The sequence below is a fragment of the Cavia porcellus genome, unplaced genomic scaffold, assembly GCF_034190915.1.
Source record: "Cavia porcellus strain 051 isolate PalLab524CR breed Dunkin Hartley unplaced genomic scaffold, mCavPor4.1 scaffold_11, whole genome shotgun sequence".
Taxonomy (NCBI): Eukaryota; Metazoa; Chordata; class Mammalia; order Rodentia; family Caviidae; genus Cavia; species Cavia porcellus.
In genome coordinates this window covers 43,933,289-43,956,361 of record NW_026947494.1, presented here as the reverse complement: position 1 = coordinate 43,956,361, position 23,073 = coordinate 43,933,289, and the positions used below count along the sequence as shown (strand labels likewise).

Here is a 23,073-nt window from a genome sequence, read left to right as displayed (position 1 = left end):
TTTCCCGTTGGCTTTAGGGGTGCTTCATAGGAAATCTGAGCCATGGAGATACATTTTGTGATTGGTATGAAGGTAAACTATGATAGGAGGAAACCTACGAATTGTTAACATCTTTAACTCTTTATCAGGCAGCTTACATATTTTTTTTCTGGTCTTTACCTTTCCCCCCTACACTTCCCCTTGTGTAGAACACAGAGTAGGGATTATCAACATCCTCATTTTACAGATTAGGAAACTGAGATTATTAAATCTCTTCTTTAGTCTTCCTAGGAAATGGGGTACAGGGACTGCTCCGTTGCTATTAAAATTACTCTGGCAATTGTACAAAGGTAATGAGTTCCCTTCTCTCCCCTCAGGACTGGAAACTGAACGATGGCCTTAGGCAAACTAGGTAGCTAAGTGCTTTACCACTTAGCCACATCCCCAGCGTCTTTATTCGACTTGCAATAGGGTAAGAAAATGAGTGCAACTCAGAAAACAGCAAAAGTAACTGGGGATTTACAGCCAAGAATCAAGTGGAGCGAAGATCAATGGACGGAAAATTACTAAGAGACTTCAAGGGCACAGGGATTCTTGCTAAAGGCAAGCCAAGTATTTACACATGAATGTGGGTGTAGGGGCTAAGAATTTTGTTCAGATACCAACTATCAACATATCAAGCGTGATCAGATATCAAAGGTGGGAGAATGACACAGTAGGATTCTTATTAAAATTGGGTTCAGCTTGGTTAGACGGAAAGGTCAAGGTAGAAGCTTCGAAAACAAGAGGACAAGAGGCGCCTAACTGAAGTTAGCGTCTTTGCCACTGTCAAACCTGACTTCTTTATCATCCATGCCCATGGAAGACTAGACAACTGGCGGGGTGCCGAGGCTCTGAAATTATGGTTAGGGGGCCTCGCTCGCCCTAGAAAGCAGTATAGTGCCGAAGCCCGTGCGAGAAGGCTGAATCTAGAACCCACGAAGAACGCCCGCCGCAGCCAGGCCTCACAGCCCCGCCCTGCCGGCCGCGTCCAACTTCAGGGCGGGCCCGCAGGTCGGCAGGACCGGGCGGGCGCATCGATTGGCTGCCCGCACTGGCCGGGATTTCCCGGCCCCGCCCCGCACGCCCCTCAGAGGAGAGGCCGCGCGCCGGCCAGGCGGGAGGGGCCGGAGCTCGCGTTCCTCCCCCCTACCGGTCCTCGTCCTTAAAGTACGAGTCCGGACGCCCCGCCTGTTGGAGAGGGCGCCGGGATCCCAAGGGCGAACAGTTGAGGCAGGCCAGGGCCGACCGACAAGGGCCTGTTTCCGGCTGGCACGCGAGTGCCTCGGCCGCAACCGAGTGTTGCGGGAGCTGTGAGGGAAGGGGTCCCGGGCGCCATTGTTGGCGGTCGGAGCACCTCCGGGCCCCAGTCCACCGTGGGTCGGGAGGAGCTGTCGCTCGGGGCAGTCACCAGCCTCTGAGCCAGGATCGAGAATCTGGCATCTCGTCCTCCGGCCCGCAGCTTTACCTACTGCCCGCCCCGGGCAGCGCCGGCCGAGACCATGTTTGACAAGACGCGGCTGCCGTACGTGGCCCTGGATGTGCTCTGCGTTGTCCTGGGTACGTACGCGCCTGCCCGAGGGGCGTGTGCGCTCGAGCCCCCGGGGCTTGCGGCTGTGCTGGCAGGAGCTTCCGGGCGCGGCGGGCGTGAGGGGGGTGTGCCTGGCGCGCGGGGCGGGCGAGACGCGAGGGGCGGCTTCTGCTGTCCAGGACCCCGCTTCGCAATCCGTGCCTCGGCTCCCTCGTGGCTGCCGCTCCCTGTCTGTCGCCCGCCGGTGTGCTGAACCCAGCCCTGCTTTGACGCTGTTCACGCCTCTGCACTGCGTCCCCTGCTCCTGTTCTCTGTCTCCCTCTGCTCCTGCAGGCAGGGTGGGCTCCTTTCTCTACTGTAGAGGAGTCTGGTCACTGGCTCGTCAGGTTCTGTATCGAAACTGGAGGTTTGATGCACTGAGGTTTCTCAGTAGCAGGCGCCAGTGCCTGATTTATCATATTTGTGAGAAGCAGTTAAGTCTTCGGCTATAAAAGGCTGTAACGTTCCTAATTAGGAGGTATTGCCAGGTTGTAAATTGTGAGGTTGCAAGTGGTGATGAGGGTGCCAAGTTTCTGCCTGTTGGTGTGCAGAAGCTTGCTTTTGAGGGGGAGGGTATCCCAGACCTTCTGTTTCCTTCTCTGCGCAGACCTTGGCGTAGTGCAGTTGATCTCCGGTGACAGCCCTGCAAGGAGCCTTAGACATTCTTCACCTGCAGCAAATTTGGCGTTGTTTTCTAGTTAATTGAAAGACGTTAAGTGCTGATGTTTCTGGTTGCCAGGTGTTTTATTTTTTTGACAAAGAATTGGATAAGGGATAGGCGTTGCAGAAGTGGCAGTCTTAAGGCAGTTATCTTTGTGACCTATTTCCATTTACGGAAAACAAGACCTGCTGGAGGTTTTCAGCAGCCCCATTCTCTTTTAAGTAATCTAAGCAGTAGTACTGGCAAGTTCTCACTGTCGGAATTGTGTGGCTTTCGTATTTTAGGTGTAAGTCTGTGTACTCGCTTCAAAACCAGGATATTTCCCTGCTTTTAATTCAGTAGTTCTTAAATATTCTTGCTTATTTCCAATCTCATCAGCTTTACTTCCAATCTTACTGAGTTTTTATAATTTTGTTACCTGTTTTTTTTTTAAAGTCTTCCTGAAATATCTAAATTGATTTATTTTTTGCAATAGAAAGTTTATCTTTGGTTAAGATGTTAAATTAGAGGTGTATTTCAACTTGTTCTTGGTTGTAGTGGAATTTTGTTAAATTTCATTTATGTTGTAGGGAAAGAAAAGGAAAATTTCAATCAGAAGTAATTTTGGAGCAGGTTGTCACGGTGCATGTCTATAATCTCAGCTTTTAGGAGGCTGAGGCAGGGAAATTGTCAGGAGTTCGAAGCCATCCTGGGCCACATCGTGAGTTTAAGGCCAGATGCACTACATAGTGTCTCCAGAAGACATTTTTTTTTTTTTTGGTAATTCTAATGTATTGGGCATTATTCTGTCATTTCCTTAGATTGTATGCTGTTATAATTGTACATCAACTTTCCTATCAGTGAAAATTAATTTAGGAAACAGGATTTTTGTTTTTTGAGTCATGGTCTCACTGTGTGGTTCAGGCTGACCTTGACTCACTATGTAGGCAAGGCTAGCTTTGAACTCACAGCATTCTTCCTGCCGCTGCCTCCTGAGTGCTGGGATTACAGGGATGCACCACTATGTCTGTCCTAAAACAGGATTTTTTAAATGGACCAGATACTAAATAGGTGCAATGAAATATAATACACAGGGGCTGGGGATTTAGCTCAGCTGCCTAAGTGCCTGCCTTGCAAGCAGGCAGTTGTGAGTTCGATCCCTAGTACCGATAAAAAGGCAAAAAAAAAAAAAAAAGAAATATAATACACACTGCTCTGAGGCAGATGAAGCTAATGTCTTTAAACATACAGCCATGTGGTAGGTCCACATTGAAAAAAAACTTATGTATAACGGAGGAACTTTTTTTAAAATTTAATTTTTTATTTTTTTTGTGTGTCTTTTTTCCTTTTTATTGGTACCGGGGATCGAACTCACGACTACCTGCTTGCAAGGCAGGCGCTTATGCCGCTGAGCTAAATCCCTAGCCCCCAACTTTATTTTATTTTTTTAATGCAGCTGCAATGAGAATGAGCCCCGTGTGGTTGGTGCGCAATAATGGAGGAACTTATATGAGTACAGTTTTATAAATTATAATTGTTGTGGACTATGTTTTCAGTATGCAGCAAGCATCACTTAATTGTCCTAGAGAGATTAATTTTATTGCTTCATTGACCTGACAGTTGCAGGACTATGATGGTTTTAAAATAGATGATTAAAGTGTCTTTGGTGGTTTTGGAAAGTGTTTTCTTTGGGTACTCAGGCATTAAGTTTGTTTTTAAAAAAAGACATTTAACCTATTTGATGCATTTTTCTGTTTTTATATTAGTGGTTTCTTTTAATACAATTCAGTATATTACAGTTTCCCCAGAACTCTTTGTTGCTAAATAGAAAGTGCTTATCTCACTGACTTAATTAAATATGTATTACAAACAGCAATGGAGAGTAGAGACACATGCTGATTTTTGGAAGATGTTTTTTGTAATAAATTCATTGTTTCTAGGGAGTCTAAAGATCGTATTAAATTTGTACTGAGAGCAGATTGGCAGCCTAAACTGGTAGCTTGAAGAGGGTTATCAACTTGTCATTAACTTTTATCAACTTGTCATTAACTTTTTCTGTGGAGCATCTACAGGTAGGAGTTGACTATACTAATGAAAGGGTGATTCAGCATTTCCTAAGACAGGGTTATATGAAAGTGATTCATTATCATTATTCATTATTATATCATTATTCATTATTATAATTATAATGTGAATATGTTCTAGATCCTGTTAATGACCACCCCAACATTATACAGTACATCCATTTCAGTATGATGATATGTGAATTTTGTTATAGAAATACTTTATAAATTACCAAGGGTTATATCTGTTGAAGTGTGCATTAAATATACTGTGTTTGCCAGTTTATGTCTCTAAATTGTCTTTATCATCAGTGTGAAGCATGAGTTTTTCTATGTGCATGTTCTTATTAGCTCTTGTTTTGTTTTGTTTTTTTGAGACACAGTCTTACTCTGCAGTTCAGGCTGGCCTTACACTCATTTTTCAGCCCAGGTTGGTCTCAGATTTGGAACAATCCTCCTGCCTCAGCCTCCAGAATACTGGGATTATAGGCGTGTTTATTAGCTCTTTCTGTGGGGCCTGGTAAACCTTTGTATAAAGAAATACAATTCTGAGAAAAAATTAAATCCTGAGAAATAATGTATATTTGGTGCTTTTCTGAAGTGGAATATAGCCTTGCCATTTTTTTCCTGTGTGTGATTTTTGTTTGGTCTTATATTGTAGATTGAATTCAGTGAATTCACTGAGTGCTAAGAAATACCACTAGCCTGTTTTTTAAAAATTTCAGATAGTCTTCTAAGTTGCCCAAGACTGGCCTTCAACTTGTGATCCTCCTGACTCAGCCTCCTGAGTGGCTGAGATTACAGGTGTATTCCAGTGTGTTCAGTTTCTCTGGTTCTGATAGTCTTCTCTGGTTCTTTTGATGAATAGTTCTGTATAATAGAAAAGGCCACATTCATTAGTTTGCTAGTAGTGGACCCTCAGTTGACCAATAGAGTCAGTGCACATTGGTTGAAGGCCAACTTTATGTTGTTAGTTGCTGATAATACAAAGATGTCTAGGACAGTCCCTCCCCTAAAAGCTCAGAGTCTAGTAATAGGGAAACAAACAAGAAGTTACATTACATCATTATAATTGTGATAATGAAGGTATGGAATAGGTGCACTTTGAGCACAGGGAAGGGCTTTGTCTCTTAGAGAAATGGCTCATCTGTTTATTTTATTTTAGGTAGTTCAGTCTGGACTTGAATTTACCATGTGGCTCATGCTGACCAGATGATCCTCCTGCTTCAGCCTTCCATGTGTTGGGATCACAGGCATCAACCACCACGTGTGGCTCATCTGTTTACTCTTAGAGATGCAGAGATGCCAAAAGTTGCCTAGAATTACTCTTAAAATTTTTTTACCCTTCAACTTCATGTGGGGCATTAGCAACTTGCCTATGTTTATGACATTATACAGGCAGTCCCCATGCTGTTTAGAAGCTGTAGGTGAGACTGTTGGCAAAACTTTCTGTGCTTTGCTGTACAGTAATCATTTGGAATACTTTTGTGTGTTTGTATTCTCCATTTGCCCCTCAAGATGTTTTCTCCACCCTGCTCTGTGCTGTGGGACGTAACTTGCCTGGGTATCAGCTGAGCCTTTACCTTTTGGTTTCTAGGTGGCTTTGCCCACTATGTAAGGAGCAGTCCCTCCTGCTGGATTTTGCCAGCCTGCTCTGTAAGCAGCTCACACTTATTCAGTGACTGTCTCCTCAGCCAGCTGGAGATCTTTCTGGGTCCTTATAAACCTTCCTTTGCCCTTTTAGACCTAGGGATTATAATGACTTCCTGATGTTTCTACCTGAGAATACATACGCTTATACCTTTGAAAATGATTTCATTGAATTCTCTTGAAAGTATTATTTGAGTGTGCTTTTATTTACCAGCCTCTGCTGGTAATACTCACCTGTGTCCAAAAATGGTCTGAGGTAGCCTTCCTTTCTATAGTAGACACAAATTACAGTGGCCTTTAATAGCAAATATAAATAGGAACCCAAAGGCCCCAATTGTTTTCTTTGAAGGGAGGGCTTTAATGGTCCCCCCAGTATGCACCACATGTGATATGACCATTATGTCAAGATCCACAGGTGTATTATAAAATCTGGCATCTATGCTATGAATCTTTATTAACTTATTTTTCATGTACTCATTTTTGGCTGAGCTTTACCAAAATTTCCAATGTATTACTCAGTTTGGGGGAATTACTTTGATTCTTTTGGATAAAAAAATTGAAGTTTAGGATCAGGGATTTAGCTCAGCGGTATAAGCGCCTGCCTGGAGAGTTTGAGGTCATGAGTTCAGTCTAAAGTATATAAAAAAAAATGTTGAAGTTTAAATTGTTAATATTTGTCTACTAAGGCAGAGACATCCTAGCTACTCTGGAGGCTAAAGCAGGAGGATCACAAGTTGCCAAGTTGGGCAACTAGGTAAACCCTTGTCTCAAAATAAAAATGAGAAAGGATTGAGTATGTAACTCTGGAATAGAGTGTCTTTAGGTTCAACTCCCAGCCCACGAAATAGATTTTAAAAAAAAAGCTGGCAGTGAAAATGACTACATTTTAAGGTTTTAAGTGAACTAGTTAATATGTAGCTTCAATTGTTGTGGAAAGGAATTTGAATGTTAATTGCCTATTTCCTTTTAATTTAGGTCTCTTAATTCAGCATTTGGGATGGAAATACACAGTCCTACAATAGGTTAAGATAACCGTTTGTTTCTCTTCTTTTCCAAAAAGCATTTAGCATCCAGAGATTGTGAATGGTGGTAACAAATAGTTTGTCTTTACCTGCATCTTTTAAATTTTCTTTCCTCCTCTCTCTTCTTTTTTCCTGATTTTCCTTTTCCCTATCAGCCTTTAGGTTTAAAGTCCAGATGACTCAGGCAGGGTTGTTTTTTTACTTAACTGGAACTAGTTTGAAATTGAGAACAACTTGCTCTTTATAAGCTGTAGGTTTTTCTTTAAAGCACTAGAGACAACATCTTCTAGTGGTGAAGTTTGTATTCAGCACATCTAGAATCAAATTCCAGCTCTTTTATGACTGCTTAAATTTGGGAAAGTGCTGTGTGTATGTTTTTCCCTTGGCTGTGTAATGGGAAAAGAACCTATATCTTACCGTTACTGTGAGACTTAAATTAGTCAATATGTATTTACAAAAGTGCTTTGCATTTAATGTATGTTTGTCAAATACATTAATTGTTTATAGTCGTAGCACCTATAACATACTGTATTAGAGTAACGCCAACTAGTTATGTATTAAGGACAGGAACACAAAATGTTTTCCATGAGTACTCATGGGATGCCTTTGAAATCTAGTGTTATAATCAGTCATGTGTAAAAGCCACATATGATTTCTGAGTAGTGGTTATCCAAATCATGATGGAAGTTGGTCTGTATAGGCTTGTGGCAGAGTATAATTATACAAATGGAAAAACATTTATTTCATATAGTAAAAAATCCTGAATTTTAGCTTACTCTAGAAAAGTTAGCTATATCTTCACTACTTTTATTGTTTAAGTCTTTGGAAATTACTCCCTTTGTTAAAAAAAAGATTAGTTAATGTCCCTAAAACTTTTGAATGATGATAACTGTAGCTTCTCGTTTGTGTAAATTCCGTTATTTGAATTCTTTCTTGCAGTTAGGCAGACAGCAAAGAAAAACCTCTTACTATCTTTCTTCTGCTTACAACTGTTTTTCAAATACTTATTTTGACATATATTAACCTGAAATTATTCTTATGTTGGGTGAACAGTGTTTTCAATATTGACTGTCCATTATCGAGTACACAATAAGTTTCTTAGTATAGTGTTAGGAGCTAAAAATGCTGTGAAGCTAAAAATACTGTGAAGATTTTGTACTACTATAAGAAAATAAAGGCTATAGAAAATTAAAATCTAGTTATAATAAAATGAGACTTTGGGAAATGACAATTTCACAGAAGGCTTTTCTGAGGAAATATTTGAATTGAGAGATACTAATTAAGATTTAAGGATAAAAGTTAGTGGTGCCCTGGAGGAATGGAGGAAGATTGCAAGCAATTGGAAAGAGTAGGTTTTGAGGACCAAAGGAGAAAAGGATATTTCTTAACAAAAAAGAGGTCAGTATGATTGGATTATAGTGTATATATCATTGTTTCCTCCAGTGCTGAGGGTTCAACTTCAAGGCCTCACATGCTAGATAAGCGCTCTACCACTGAGCGATCCCAGTTTTTTTTTTTTTAAACTGAGGCTTGACTCCAGGGAACACTGAGCTTACCCTTCCTCCCCTTTTTAAAATTTTGAGAGGGTTTCCCACAATAGCTCAGACTGCCCTCTTAATTTATGGTCCCCCTGCCTCAGTCTCCCATATAGCTGGGATTACACGTATATGCCACCATGCCTGGGCCCATGGTTGGTTTCCTCTTTTTTCTTTTTTCCTGGGGATTGAATATAGAGCCTTCACTCTGATCTATATCTGTAATCCTTTTCTTATTTTTTATTTTGCGATAGGATCTCACTAAGTTGATAAACTGTTCAAACGGGGCTTAAATTTGCCATCCCGCCTCCCAGAGTGCTGGGATTATAAGTTTGTGCCATCACACCCAGATCCCAATACTATTTTTTAAAAATTTTTTTCCCAATACTATTTTTAATAGTTAATTTGTAACCTTTATTTCTAAGTATCAAATGATATCCAGTCTTAATAATTGACCTTTATTTAGAGCTCTCTAGCTTTGTGTAGCTGGTGCAGTCTCTCAGCATGATTAGTGAGGGCTGCATGGTCATCTTCCTTCTGTGGATGATGGAAATGAGGCCTAGGGTAGTTGGTGGATTTACCTGAGGCATCCAGCCCAGCTAAGAAGTGGCATATTAGGAACTAAAAATGCATTTTTGAGGTTTATAAATTTTGAATACTGATTAATTGTCCAGCTTTGGAAAAGGTAATGAATGGACATGATAAGGAAGTGGGGCTTAGGGGAATTAATTGACTATATAAAACAGTGACTATTATAGATGGCCTTAAATGGTTTGTGGCTGCCTTATTTATTTTTGTTTTTTAGAGACAGGGATCTTGCTAAGTATTTCAGGCCAATCTTTAACTCACTATGTATCCCAGGCTGGCCCTGAACTTGCAGTGATCCTTTTGTGTCATCCTCTTTAAGTCCTAGGATACAGGCATTTACCACCACACCTGGCAATGGTTTATGACTGTTAATCCTGTTTAATTGTGGTGTAGTTATGAAGTCGATATCTGCTTAATATATTTTGACTATGCATCTGCTGTTTAAAAGTTTTTAATTCAGACTCCTAATTACTAACTAACTAGACTTTACTAGGGTTAACTAGAGTTAACAAGGGTAACTTCTTGAAGATGTAATCGGAGGATGTAACCAATTTGCCCTGTTCAGTAGCATGCCTACAGCCTTGGTCTTTAAATTGTATGGTAGTCATTCTTTCTGAGTCTTCACAGAAATGGAGGGCATTTGCCCTTCCTGTATTCTTAAATGAATCATGTGTCTATTGTTCAATCACCTTCAATCTGCTTGGAAATGTTTCCTTTTTCAGGGTGGGGTGACCAGGAAAATGACATATAGGAAATGTGTAGTGGATGAGCACCTCAGGTAATTGGCAGTTTGTTAAACCAGATTCTGCCTGCCTTTTGGTTCATTTGCGTCAGCAGGAGAGATTGGTTGGTTCTAGAAAGGTAAATGAGAAGAAAATCATTATTCATTGAATACCTAAGATGTTCCTGTGATAGCTGTCTTATATAAATTCTTGTTATATCACAAAAAACTATGAAGTGTAGGGCCTGGAGGTTTAGCTTAGTGGTGTAAGTGCTTCCCTGACAAGCTTGAGGTCGTGAGTTTAATCCCTGGTACAAGCAAAAAAAAAAAAAAACCCTCAAAACCTATGAGGTGTATAGTATAGGCTTCATTATATACCCTATCACTGGGTACCCTATACCCACACAAAAATTTTTGGAAAAACAAACTCACTGATTTCTGATAGCTTTTTGCTTGCTATGGAAGACAAACTTATAATAAATAATAAATAAATTACTGAATACCTGTTATGTTCTAGCACTGAATTTATCAAACACGAGTGAGGCAAGGTCTCCAACTTCAAGAGGTACAGAGAACCTTGTAAGAGGATATAGGTAGGTATTTTTTTATAGATAGGTATTTTAATGAAGTCTAATTTTATTTTAGAAGTTTTCTCCAGGACCATTGCTCTTGTTTCAGGGATAATAGAAAGCATTTGGAATATTACTTTTGGTTAATGCTAAATTCTGGAGCCAAACTTGCTAGTGCATACTGTAATCCCAGAACACTGGGAAACTGAGGCAGAAGGATGGCAAGTTTAAGCCTACCAAACTTAAGGAGATCCAGTCTCAAAAAAGGGTAGGGATGTAATTCAATGCAAAAGGCCCTGAGTTCAATCTCTAGTAAGGCAAAAAACAAAACAAAACCACAACAGACTCCTGGAAAACAGTCTCATTGTAACGTGGCACATGGTAGGCATTCAGATATTTGTTATGCGAATGAATAGGCAAGTACTTAAATTACGCACTTATATGCGAATTCTTGTTCATTTGTTACTATGTGATACTTGGCAAATCTGCTTCCTAGGAGTTTTATTTCCTCATCTAATGAAAAGATAGTGTTGTTGCGGAAGAACATGGTGGACAGATAGCAGCAGCTACGGAGGCTCTCTGAAAGACCCAGCTTAGAATTCAGGAATAGTGCGGAGTAAGGAATCATAAGCAAGTGGAGATATGCCCTGCTGACCCAAGAACGAACTGGGCTGAGAGAAACCAACTGGGAATGCAATCCTAGTGCTATAACAGGAAGAGAAAAGCCTCAGTGTGTAAGCTGGAGCCCGCCGCATAGGAAGCCGCGATTTGGGTTTCCCGCCGCCGCCGCTGCTGCGTCTACATCGGCTCGGCAGGGAGAGAGACGCACAGAAGCTCTGAGAACGGGAATTGGTGAACGGAGTTGAAAGCAGGATGGGTGGGGAGCTGTGCATTGACTTGCAGTGAGAGAGAGAAACTGGGATTCTTCCACGGTTTAGGAGACTCCAACAGAGAACATTCTGGGACCAGGCAGACTTGCAGGAACAGGGCGCTGCAGTGACTTCAGCCACGTATCCCCCTCTCAAGTGGGATTGGTGAGCAGTGCCTAGCCTATGTGACACTGCTGGCTGAGACCCGTAGGCTAGCACAACCCAGATCCCAGCGCCTGAAGGTGACCTGGAGGGGCGGGCCCCATAGGCTGCCTGGTCTGCAACTTTCTGGTGTGCTGCGGTGGGCAGGAACACCTAGCTGGTGCAATTTAATCAGACTGTGGCTAACAGGGAAGGAAGCTGGGCCTCCTATATACGCTTGCATATATAAGGAACAAAGAATATGGTAAGAGGCAGCAACAAGAAAGGCTTCTCGGCCCCCAATCCTGAGAAAGAGGCAATAGCAGACACAGCACCAATAGATATAAAGCGCTATCTCCAAAGCCTCATAGACAAGTTCAGGAATGAAGTTATTAATGACCTGAAGCAGAATAGTTAGAGAAATGCTAAGCACCACCCAAGAAAAAACAGATGGTGGAATGGAAGAACAGAAAAAGAGGGGAGAATTGTTTGATGGAGAAAATAGAGAAAGCATAGAATCCATGAAGCAGGTTCAAAGAGATTACCAGGAAACTAAAAACTCTTATCAAAAACTGGCATAACAGCTTGAAAGAAACTAAGGACAGATTATCTCAACTGGAGGGCAGATTTGTAATATGGGAGAATGAAATGAAAAACTTCTTAAAAATAACAAAGAAACAAACAGCAATAATACAAAGACTAGAAGATGATAAGAGGATCCATAACTTAAGAATTAAGAACATAAAAGAAGAAATAGGGACACAAACAAATGAACTATAAAAGCTACTCACAGAAATAATCCAGGAGAATTTTCCTAATTTAGCAAAAGGTAAAGATACTCAGTGGTATGAAGCATACAGGACCCCAGCCACCTACAACCCAAACAGAGCAACACCCATGCATATAATAATTAAAATTCCAGAAATCCAATACAAGAACAGAATATTAAAAGCTGTCAGAGACAAGAAACAGATCACTTACAAGGGAACGCCCATCAGAATTACAGCAGACTTCTCGGCACAAACCATCAAATCACGAAGAGTGTGGGGGGAAATAATTCAAGCTTTGAAAGATAATAATCTCCAGCCACGATTGATATGTCCTGCACAACTATCCCTGGAAATTGATGGAAAAACAAGGTGCTTCCAGGATAAAGAGGAACTAGGGGAATTTGCAACCACCAATTCAACTCTGGGGAGAATACTGCAGGATATTCTAAAAAAGAAAAATACGAAGAATCCAGAAATAGTGGCAGAGAGGCCACAATGAATGGAGCAGAAAACAAAATGAAGAAGACAAACTGACAGCTAATGACAGAAAAAGAGCTCAACAGAAATGAGGCAGAAAAGATTGGATGATAGGAACAGCTATTTTGGAGAAAATGACGTCTTAATAGGTAATACTGATTTAGTATCATCTTGTTTTGAATTCTCATCAAGCTTTTGTTCTTCTGTCTTCTGTCTTTGGTCTAAACAGGTTGTATCTTATTGGATTTTATTATGTATGATAGTATAAGCAAAAACTTGTATAGACAAGGAGATTATACAGAAACCATTGTTCATTTTCTGTTAGTTGATTTTAAATACCCTGTATTACTGTCATTCTCTTAAATGGTTTTACATTGTTTTGATATATTTGATGCTACAGTATACGAAGTTATACTCAAAGATTTCAAGGAAAGAGACAATATGGTAACTACTTTTATGTCGGGATTATCTTGTGGTGAAACACTATTTTGCTTAAATGGTTATGTTTTGATCTGCGCTGTTTTGCTGTTATGCCCTCTTTTATCTCAATCTCCACTTTATTATTTACTTTTTTATTTTTATCCTTTTAATTAAGGGAAAAATAAATAAAAAATAGCAGGATATATTATAGTAACCCATTTTGACTTTCCCTTATCTTGATTTAAAGCCCTGTATTGCTCTCACCATCTCGTTTTGACTGATGTCCCTCTATTCTGTTTTGCTTAATAGCACCAGGTTCGAAAGTTTAGGCAACAGCTGTGAAGATAGTGGGATCCATTATGACGCCCATTCTGGTTGACTATTATCTACTTTTGAAGACCTATAATGTCTCCAATGTTTTGGTTTTGTCGGTTTTGTTCTTTACTGTTTTGTTCAATTTTATTATAACTGATGATATAGGCAATTCTATTAGAGATAGCGGGAGGCATTATGGTAACCATTGTTGATCACCTTGTATTATGCTTTTACATTATCTATTATGTCCACCCTTTTGATTTGACTGACTCTGTTCTGTTATGTCACATTTGGTTCTAATCTCTTCCAAAAAAGTAGTAAGAACTGTGGGAGCAACAAAACCCAAAATGTGTAATTGTCATTGTACAAAAGAGAGGAAAAGAAAGTGCTCTAAACAAAATAACTGCATGTATATTTAAGTGTATAAGATAGATAATGATATCACTGAGTTTTGTTGGATCATTGAACAGAACTGTTTGCAGTCTCACTGTTGGAATGTCCACTTTATAAGCTTTAATTTTGTAACTGGAACAAATATTTCTAAGATGACAATATGTAATCCATTAACTAGTGATTTCCTACTGTTTATTTTTTTCTGTAAATCTGTATAACTCGTACCCTTCCTCTGCTTTTTTTCTTTTTCTCCTTAAATAAAATTAAAAAATAAAAAAGAAAAAGAAAAGATAGTGTTAACAGTGCCTTCCTGTGAAATCAAATGAGATAGTGTGAGACAGTGTATTTAGCATAGTTCTGGCTTGCATTAGGTACTCAAATAATGTTTTTGCTATTGTCGTTATTAAGCTAATAAACCAATTTGGTACCAGTGACGTGCTGTGCTATTTAAATGTGATTCATGTGCTGGTGACTTTTCTTTGGAAACACTACTTGATACCGTCTTCCCTATAATTTGAGTAGAACCAAGGGTGTATTCTGGGTTGTATTTCATTTCCCAGTGCCTGAGCTACTATGGGAAATGTTTTGATTACTTTTTACCTATTTCTTTATGGAATCAGATACTTCTTTTAATTCTAGGTGAGCAACATGCCCACAGTTCATAGAAAGGTACCCAAATAAATGTTCATGGTTCAAGTGAAATAGAAATAAACAGTAGTGTTTGTGAGGTAAATTCTCAGTGTTCACTCTTCACTTGATCTCAGCCAAAAGGTCGGGAAGTGATTGGTATTCACTCTTAAAACAGGAAGATTCAGTTTCTTGAATATAAACTGATTAAGAATTAACTTAAAATACAGATCAAATAAACTAAGCATATTAGTTTTCCTTATAATTTCTTATTAATCAAAATTTATCCTTTTGTCCACAGAGTTTAAGAAAAAGGTATATGTAATTCGTACATCTCTCTCTACTGTTCTGGAATATTTCTAATTTTAGGTAATAGTCTTCAGAGAGGACAGTGTATTAAACAGACAACCAAATAGAATTAAAATTTATATTCTCATAAAATTTTCCCTTAATAATTTTAAAACACATTTTAGAAATAACATCCCAATTTAATTTTGAAAATATTTCTACTATAGTTTTGTAGTGTAGAGGTAAGTGACACTTGTTAGATCATGGATACGAGACAGGAATTTTTACATGTGCTGCTTTCCAAATATTGTATGCGTTTGCCCCAATGGCCCAATTAGAGGAAAGGTTTCTTAAATCATGATGTTATCAAAACTTGTTAAACAGGTTATGGGTAATGTTAATTTTATAACTAATGTTGGATATCTATATTAAAACTTTGGTCTCACAGTATGAGTGAAGTTCAAAGTGCTGTTGTCGAATGTATTGTAATTATTAACCAAATCTGAAAACAAATGAGTTCTCTTTTCTGAAGATAAAGTTTTGCAACGAACCCCCCCCCCCCCACCCTTGCTCAGGGTTTGCCATTGTAGATGATTTTTTTAGTGAGTAGTAATTTGTTTGTGTAACTTTTATTTAAAGAGTCCAAAGTGTGATTTAATAGTGAAAGCCATTTGTTTGAAAGTCTCATTTTACTCTTGTCCCTACATTCTCTGTGATCTTCATGGATAAGATCACCAGGCTGCTTCACTTAGTCATGTGTAAATTATAATGAAAATAATGTCTGCTTTGCCTATCTCTTAGAACCACAGTGTAAATGTTCACTTGCTAAGGAGAGTCAGTTCCTGCAGGATGTAAGCTGTGTAGCATTTGACACTAGTGGACTCAGGACGAAGAGCACTTGGTGTACAACAGATTTTTTTTGAGCAACTTCAGTAGACTTGTAGGAGATTAATTTTATACATATATATATGTGCATATATCTGTATATTTTAGTTTTTAGTAAACATGTTTATCAAGGGGCAAGCACAGTATACTGTACAGTAGGCTAACTTTTTTTTCAAAATCCATTTTATTCATAGATAAAAGAAAAGAAAAATGCTACAATGAAATTTTAAAGTATATCAATCAGGGAATAACAATGATACATACATTGTGCATTGTCACCCCCAAATCATTCACTCAGAGCACAAGATGTCTGCCTTCAGTTGTCCAAACAGTACCAGTACAAATCTTTCTTTTCAGCAAACTCAGAGAAATCAGTATTATAACTATTTTAACTATTTTTTAATGTACATAGACATACGTATATACATGTTCTTTTCTTTCAGCTTGTTACACTAATGAAACAATATGATGTTTACACATTTGTCTTATTTATTTCACTAATGAGTATGTTCTCAAGGTGCATCCATTTATCTCTAAGTGTCCAGTTTGTCATTCTTTATGACTGAGTAATACTCCATTATATAAAAATACTGAGTAGTGTACTCTATTATATAAAAATACCACATCTTTTTAATCTATCTCTTAGTCAGGGGCATTTAGGTTGTTTCCAAGATCTGGCCATTATAAACTGTGTTGCTATAAACATGGATGGACATATATCACTGTGGTGTGATGTTTTTAATTCTTTTGGGAATTTACCCAGAAAGGGGAATAGCTGGATTGAATGGAAACTCCAATCCGAGTTTTATGAGGAATCTCCACCCTGATTTCTACAGTGGTTGCACTAGTCTGCATTTCTACCAACAGTGGCGAAGGGTTCTTTTTTTCCCATAGCCCCTCCAACACTTGTTATTGGTTGATTGCTTGATACTAGTCATTCTTTCTGGGGTGAGGTGGATTCTTAGTGTTTCAATTTGCTTCTCTTGAATGACCACTGATGTTGAACATTTTTTTGCGTATTTGCTGTTTGTATTTCTTTATCTGAGAAGTGTGTATTCATCTCAGATGCCCATTTTTGAATTGGGTCTTTAAATCTGGGAGAGGGTTTTTTTTTTTTTTTTTGAGTTCTATATATGTTTTCAGTAGTAATTCTTTGCCTGCGGAAGAGCTGGCAAACATTTTTTTCCCAGGTTGTGAGTTTGTCTCTTCACTCTGTTGATGGTTTCTCTTGTTGTACAAAAGCTTTTCAGTAAGGTGAGATCCCATTTGTTGGTTCTTTGTGATAGTTCCTATGCAGTCTGGGTTTTGTTTATAAAAATCTTTGCCTACATCAATGTCTTCAAGAATTTTACCTACTGTGTCTTCCAGCAGATTGAATGTTTCTGTTTTAAAAAGATTTTTGTTCCATTCTGATTTTAGCTTAGTACACAGTGAAAGTTTTAATCTTCAGCATGTGTAGAGCCTGTTTTTCAAGGACCATTTATTAAAAAAGGCTATCTTTTTTCCAGTGAGTGTGTTTGGCACCTTTGTCAAGGATAAAGTGGCTTAGTGTGTCTGCATTTGTTTCTGCATCTTCTAATTTATTCCATGGATTTTCAGGTCTCTTTTTTGGTGCCAGTACCACACTTTTTATCACTGTAGCTTTACAGTATAATTTCAAGCCAGGCATTGTGATGCGCCCTGTCTTGTCTTCGTTGCCCAGGGTTGCTTTTGCTATTCTAGGTCTTCTCTGGTTCCAGGTGCATTTTAGGATTGTTTTCTCTAATTCTATTGAGGTATGCTTTTGAAATTTTGATTGAGATTGAATTGAATCTGTGTAACAGTTTTGGAAGTATGGCCATTTTTCACTATATTGTTTTTTCCTACCCAAGAACATAGGATATCACTTCATTTTCTAATATCCTTGTCAATCTCCTTTTTCAGAGTACTGTAGTTTTCAATGTAGACGTCTTTTACCTCCTTTGTTAGATTGATTCCTAGGTATTTCACTGTTTTTTTTCTTTTTTTTTTTTCCGATGCTATTGTGAAAGGTATTGTTTTCCTGATTGGTGTACAAGAAGGCTATTTTTGAGTGTTGTCTTTGTATCCAGCTACACTACTGAATTTGCTTATTAAATCTAGAAGTCTTTTTTGACATTTTGGAAGTCTTCTAGTAGAGCATCATGTCATCTGCAAATAACAGTAGTTAACTTCGTCCTTTCCTATCTTTATTCCTTTTATTTCTTTCTTTTGCCTAATTGCTCCAGCTGAAGTTTCCAGGATTATGTTGAATAAGAGTGGAGACAGTGGACATCCTTGTCTTGGTCTGATTTTAGAGTGAAAGCTTGAGTTTTTATACATTTAGTATGATGTTGGCTGTTGGTTTGTCATAGATGGCCGTTATCAGATTGAGATAAAGACCATTCTAATTTTTGTAGGTTTTTTTTTAAATCATGAATGGGTGCTGAACTTTGTCAAAAGCTTTTTCTGCATCTGTTGTGTTGACCATATGATTTTTGCCCTTGGCTGTGTTAATATGGTATATTATTACATTTATGGATTTAGGTATGTTGACCCATTCCTGCATCTCTGGGATGAATCTCACTTGATCTTGGTGTACAATCTTTTTGATGATTTGCTGCATTCTGTTTGCTAGTATCTTATTGAAGATTTTTGCATTAATCTTCATTAGGGAGATTGGCTTGTAGTTTTCTTTCTCAGTTGGGTCCTCCTCTGGTTGTGGAATCAGACTAATGCTTGCTTCCAGGAATGAATTTGGTAGTAGTACTTCCCTTTCAATTTCATTAAAAAGTTTGAGAAATAGTTGTGTTAGGTCTTCACTAAATTTCTTGTAGAATTCAGCAGTGAATCCATCAGGGCCTAGGCTTTTCTTTGTTGGTAGGTTTTTAACTGTATCTGTAATTTTATTGATTGATGTTGTTTCATTTAGGATTTTTATATCTTCTTGATTCAACTTTGGTAATTCATATGTATCCAAGAATCTGTCCATTTCTTCTATATTTCCATCTTAGTAGAATATAAGTTTTCAAAGTAGGTTTAGATGGTTTTCTGGATTTCTACAGGGTCTGTTATCCTAATTGAGTGGATTTGAGTCTTTTGTTTCCTTTTTTTTTGATAAGGTTGGTAAGCGTTTGTTAGTTTTACTCAATCTTTCAAAAAACCAAGTCTTCGATTTATTGATTCTTTGTATTTTTTTTTTTAGTCTCCAGTGTGGTAATTTTTGCTCTGATCTTTATAATTTCCTCCCTTATATGAGCTTTTGATTTAGCCTACTCTTTCTAGAAGTTTGAGGTTCAACATTAAGTTGTTTATATGCACTTGCTTTGTTTTCCTGATGGGGCATTCATTTATTGCTATAAATTTTTCTCTTAAGACTGCTTTAAAAAAAAAAAAGACTGCTTTCGTTGTGTTCCACAAGTTCTAATATGTTGTATTGTCATTGTCATTCAACTGTGAAAGCTGTCTAATTTCTTTTAATTTCATCTTTGACACATTGGTTGTTCAGTATGGTGCTATTTAATTTAATTTCCATGTGTTGATGAAGTTCTTGTGGTTTCCTTTAGCATGGATTTCCGGTTTCATTGCACTGTGTCTGATAGTATACATGGGATAATTTCAATTCCTTTACATTTACTTAAACATCTTCTATGATCCAGTGTGTGGTCTCTTTTGGAGAATGTCTAGTGTATGAGAATAGATGAGAAGAATGTGTATTCTGATGTTGTGGGGTGGAACATTCTGTAGACATCTAAGTCCATTTGCTCAAAAGTTTGATTTAGTTCTAATATTTCATTGTTGATTTTTTTTTTGTCTAGTTGATCTTTTTGTGGTGGGGTATTAAAAGTCTCCCAATACAATTGTATAGGGCTTATTTGATCATGTCCATTAGTAATTGTTTTATATAGCTGGGTGCACTGGGTGCATATATATTTATGATAGTTATTTCTTCCTCTTGGATTGTTCCCTTTATGACAATGTAGTGACTTTATCTCTTTTTAATGTGACTTGAAATTCACTTTGTCTGCAAATAGAATAGCTATACCTGCTTTTTCCTGGATTCCTGTTGCATAGAGTATTGTTTTTTATCCTTTGACGTTTAGTCTGTAAATTTCTTTTTGAGTTAAATGTGTGTTTTGTTTTGTTTTTTCTTGTCTTTTTCCTTTTTATCGGTACCGGGGATCGAACTCATGACTGCCTGCTTGCAAGGCAGGCACTTATGCCGCTGAGCTAAACCTCCAGCCCCTTAAATGTGTTTTTTGTATGTAGCATATTGATTTTTGGATCTTGCTTCATGTATTTTGCCAGTTTATATCTTTTGACTAGTGAATTGAGACCATTAATATTGATGGTTTAAAAATATCTATCTATCTAGACTTATCCTTGTCATGTTACTTTCCTGAATTAAACAAAACAAAACAAGAAAAGTAAACAAGAAAAAACAAAAGCGGCCACTTCCAGGATCCTCTTTGGGTTCACTAGGAGACAGCCTGTGGAAACAGAGTCCCAAATTGTGCCACTGTATTACAGTAAGCCAGCTGTTGCTTTATGGTGGAATAGCAGATAACCGTAGCAGGCCTATCCCGAGACTAGACTCACTGGGCTCCCTGCATTCCAAGCAGTTCCCACAGGTCTGTGCCCAGCTAGGAGCTGCTGGAGGAAGCTGACAGTAGTTCTGGTTCCGGGCTGATTCTGGGCTTATTGGCCGGATTCCAAAATGGCTCCTAACCAATTGGTTCTTTGCGGGAGGACTGAGCCCTCAGCACTCTCCGCCCGTCAGTGTGTAGTCCTCCACGTCCAATGCTCCCCTCCACTGCCGCCTCTCTCTGTAGAGGCTTCCAGGGTCACCAGCTACTACCGTCCCTGTGACCATCCATCCCCAGGTTCCAAAAGTTCCTCTTGCCCAGTGAGTCTGGCTCAGAGTGAAAGTGCTGCCAGCTACCGCCTTCATCTTTGTTGAAGTTTTTCTTTTTACTGTCTCTGTGGGGTTGAGTTCATACTTCAGATTCTTCCTGGGTACAGGGGACCCACTTTCTTCTTGTCTTCCTCACAGTGCTGTATTTCAGTGTCTGGAGGGTGACTCTCAGAAGATGCTGTTTTCTCTACTGTTTACTGCTCTGCCATCTTCTTGGAAGCTACAAGAGATTAGTTACAAATCTAGCTTGGCCAAGGGTGGGGCAAGTGTTACTGTCAGCAAAAAGTGGAAAAAAACTCAAGAATTGAGGCACAGAGTCTTAGGAAGTACTAATATGGGAAAATAGGCCACAATACAAAGTAATGTAGGCCTCTTTCTTGCCATCCATAGATACATGATTTTATCAGTGAACAAGTAGCTCATGAGATATTTATTGTAACTAGTCGGGTATTTCTGTGTCAGTTATGCTGTGAAAAATGGTGATACATACTATTGTGGGAAACCTAAGCAGAGTATAATTTGGTCAAACTCACTACAGTTTAAGCATGCTTCACAAAGTTTGACGGTGTTGTCCAAATTATGGAGCTTCTGGTTTTCAGTTGGGTAAGTGTGTAAAATCATACTTATAGTGATACAAACTTCTTAAATTATGAAATTTTTTCTTCTGTTTGCCAATTAACTAGACCTTTAGGATTTACTAGGAAGAAGGGCAGATCCCTGGAAGAACTTTGTGGTGATTTTCCTTATTTCATGCCTGAAACTTTTCATGATTAGTGAAAAACTGGGTTGGGTATTATAGTACACCCGTATAGCCTCAGCATTGGAGGGTAAGGCAGGAGGATGGCAAATTTGAGCCAACCCAGGCAGTTTAGCAATTGTGGTCTCAAAATTCAACAACAACAACAACAACAACGACGATGATGATGACAACGGGCTGGGTATGTAGCTCAGTGCAAAGGCCCTGGGTTCAATCTCTAGTACTTCAAAAACCAAATCAAACCAAAGCCAGGTATGATAGTACTTGCTGGTAAGTGCCAGCTAAATAAGGAGGAAGAGACAGGGGAAAAAGTGAGAAAAGAAAGAAAAATTTGAAAGAGTAACCTGGTTGAATATTTTATAAATTAGAGTTATGGTAAATGAAAAGTTTTGAACTGTCAAATAGAATTAGTTGAGATAAGAAGTAGAGATAGTAACAACTAAGCAGCCAGGAGGCTTTGAAACAGTCTAGACTAAAGAAGTAGTGGTGATGAGGAGAAGGGAATAAATTTGAGAGTTATTTGGGAGGTAAAAACCACTCATCTTGGTGACCTGTTCCATTTGGAGAGTGTGGTGGTAGGGGGTTGTTGGTCAAAGATAGTTCTGCAATTTCTGGCTTGCATAATTGAATGGATGTTGATTGTCTCCCAAGCACTGAGCTGGCGGCCACTAGGACAGAACCTGAATTGGTAGGAAGGGGAGGGGTGTGTGGGAGAGTGTAGTGAGTTTGCTTTGGGTCATGTTATATGTAAGGTGCCTTTCAAGTATTTTAAGTGGAAGAATCAAGTCCTTAGTTGGATAAATGGTGCTAGAGTTCAAGAAAAGGTCTGATTTTGGGGAGACCTTGATATATTTATGGTAATTCAAGTAATAATAATTGATAAAAATCCCAGGAAAAAGCTGTATAGTTAGAAGAGAAGAGGGTTTAAGGTTGAGTATTGAGAAACACTGACAATTTGGATCAGTTGGAAGAAATTAAACCACCAAGATTGAGAAGAAACATTTTACAAATCAGAAGTGTTTCTGAAAAGCTAAGTAGAGAATGATAATGTATCTCTTCTGAAAGAACAAGTAAGATAAAGTATTCATTGTCTAAATACACAACGATCATTGATCATTTAAGCAATGGAAGTCATTTAAGCAATGGATGGAAACCAATTTAGGCTAAAAAGTAGGTAGTTGGTGAATTATGGGAAATTGTAGGGTATAGATTATTCTTTTAAAAGTTGGAATAAGAAGGAAGGTGAAGAAGAAATCCTGATATTGACTGAGTGAATAAATGTACAGTCTGAACCTTTTAAAGAAAATTTAAAGCACAGGTTAACAGGTCATTTCTTTTTTTTATTTTTATTTTTTGTCTTTTTCCTTTTTATTGGTACCGGGGATCGAACTCACGACTGCCTGCTTGCAAGGCAGTCCCGTATGCCACTGAGCTAAATCCCTAGCCCCGACAGGTCATTTCTGAGACTAATGGGTAGACGGTCTGTTAGGGCTGTAGTCTGGAATAATAATACATTTTTGTGGTTTCCAGTAATGCCTGAGTTGGAAAAGAATGATCTCTACATAAGAGAAAATCATTTTTAAATCAGTAGCAAACAGACAGAACTTCTTACAGAAAGTGCATTGCTGAGAACAGTTTATTATTTGATACATTGTTTTTCAAAATAACTGTCACCAAGAGTGGCAAAAAGAGTTTGCCTGGTATTCAGAATTTCAAAATTTTGCTTTGCTATTTTCTTGCTTCAGGTCACACAGTTGGTTATTTAGTCTTGCTAAGCTGCATTTTTATCATTCATATAATGGAGAGAATAGTGTCAGTTTCACAGATTCATTAGGATTAAATG

At 38.6% G+C, this 23,073-nt stretch overlaps 1 protein-coding gene across 3 annotated transcripts in view; it reads left to right on the top strand.

Annotated features, from left to right (window-relative positions):
• The first annotated feature begins 1,114 nt into the window (after positions 1-1,114).
• The window catches only part of Plpp1 (phospholipid phosphatase 1), a 92,240-nt gene continuing 70,281 nt past the window's right edge, over positions 1,115-23,073 (top strand). For 2 of the 3 annotated variants that reach the window (XM_013152814.3, XM_005003770.4), the window contains exon 1: positions 1,115-1,578. In XM_013152814.3, coding sequence (XP_013008268.2) covers positions 1,558-1,578 — 21 coding nt within the window. In that variant the 5' untranslated portion in view covers positions 1,115-1,557. 3 annotated transcript variants of the gene reach the window in all.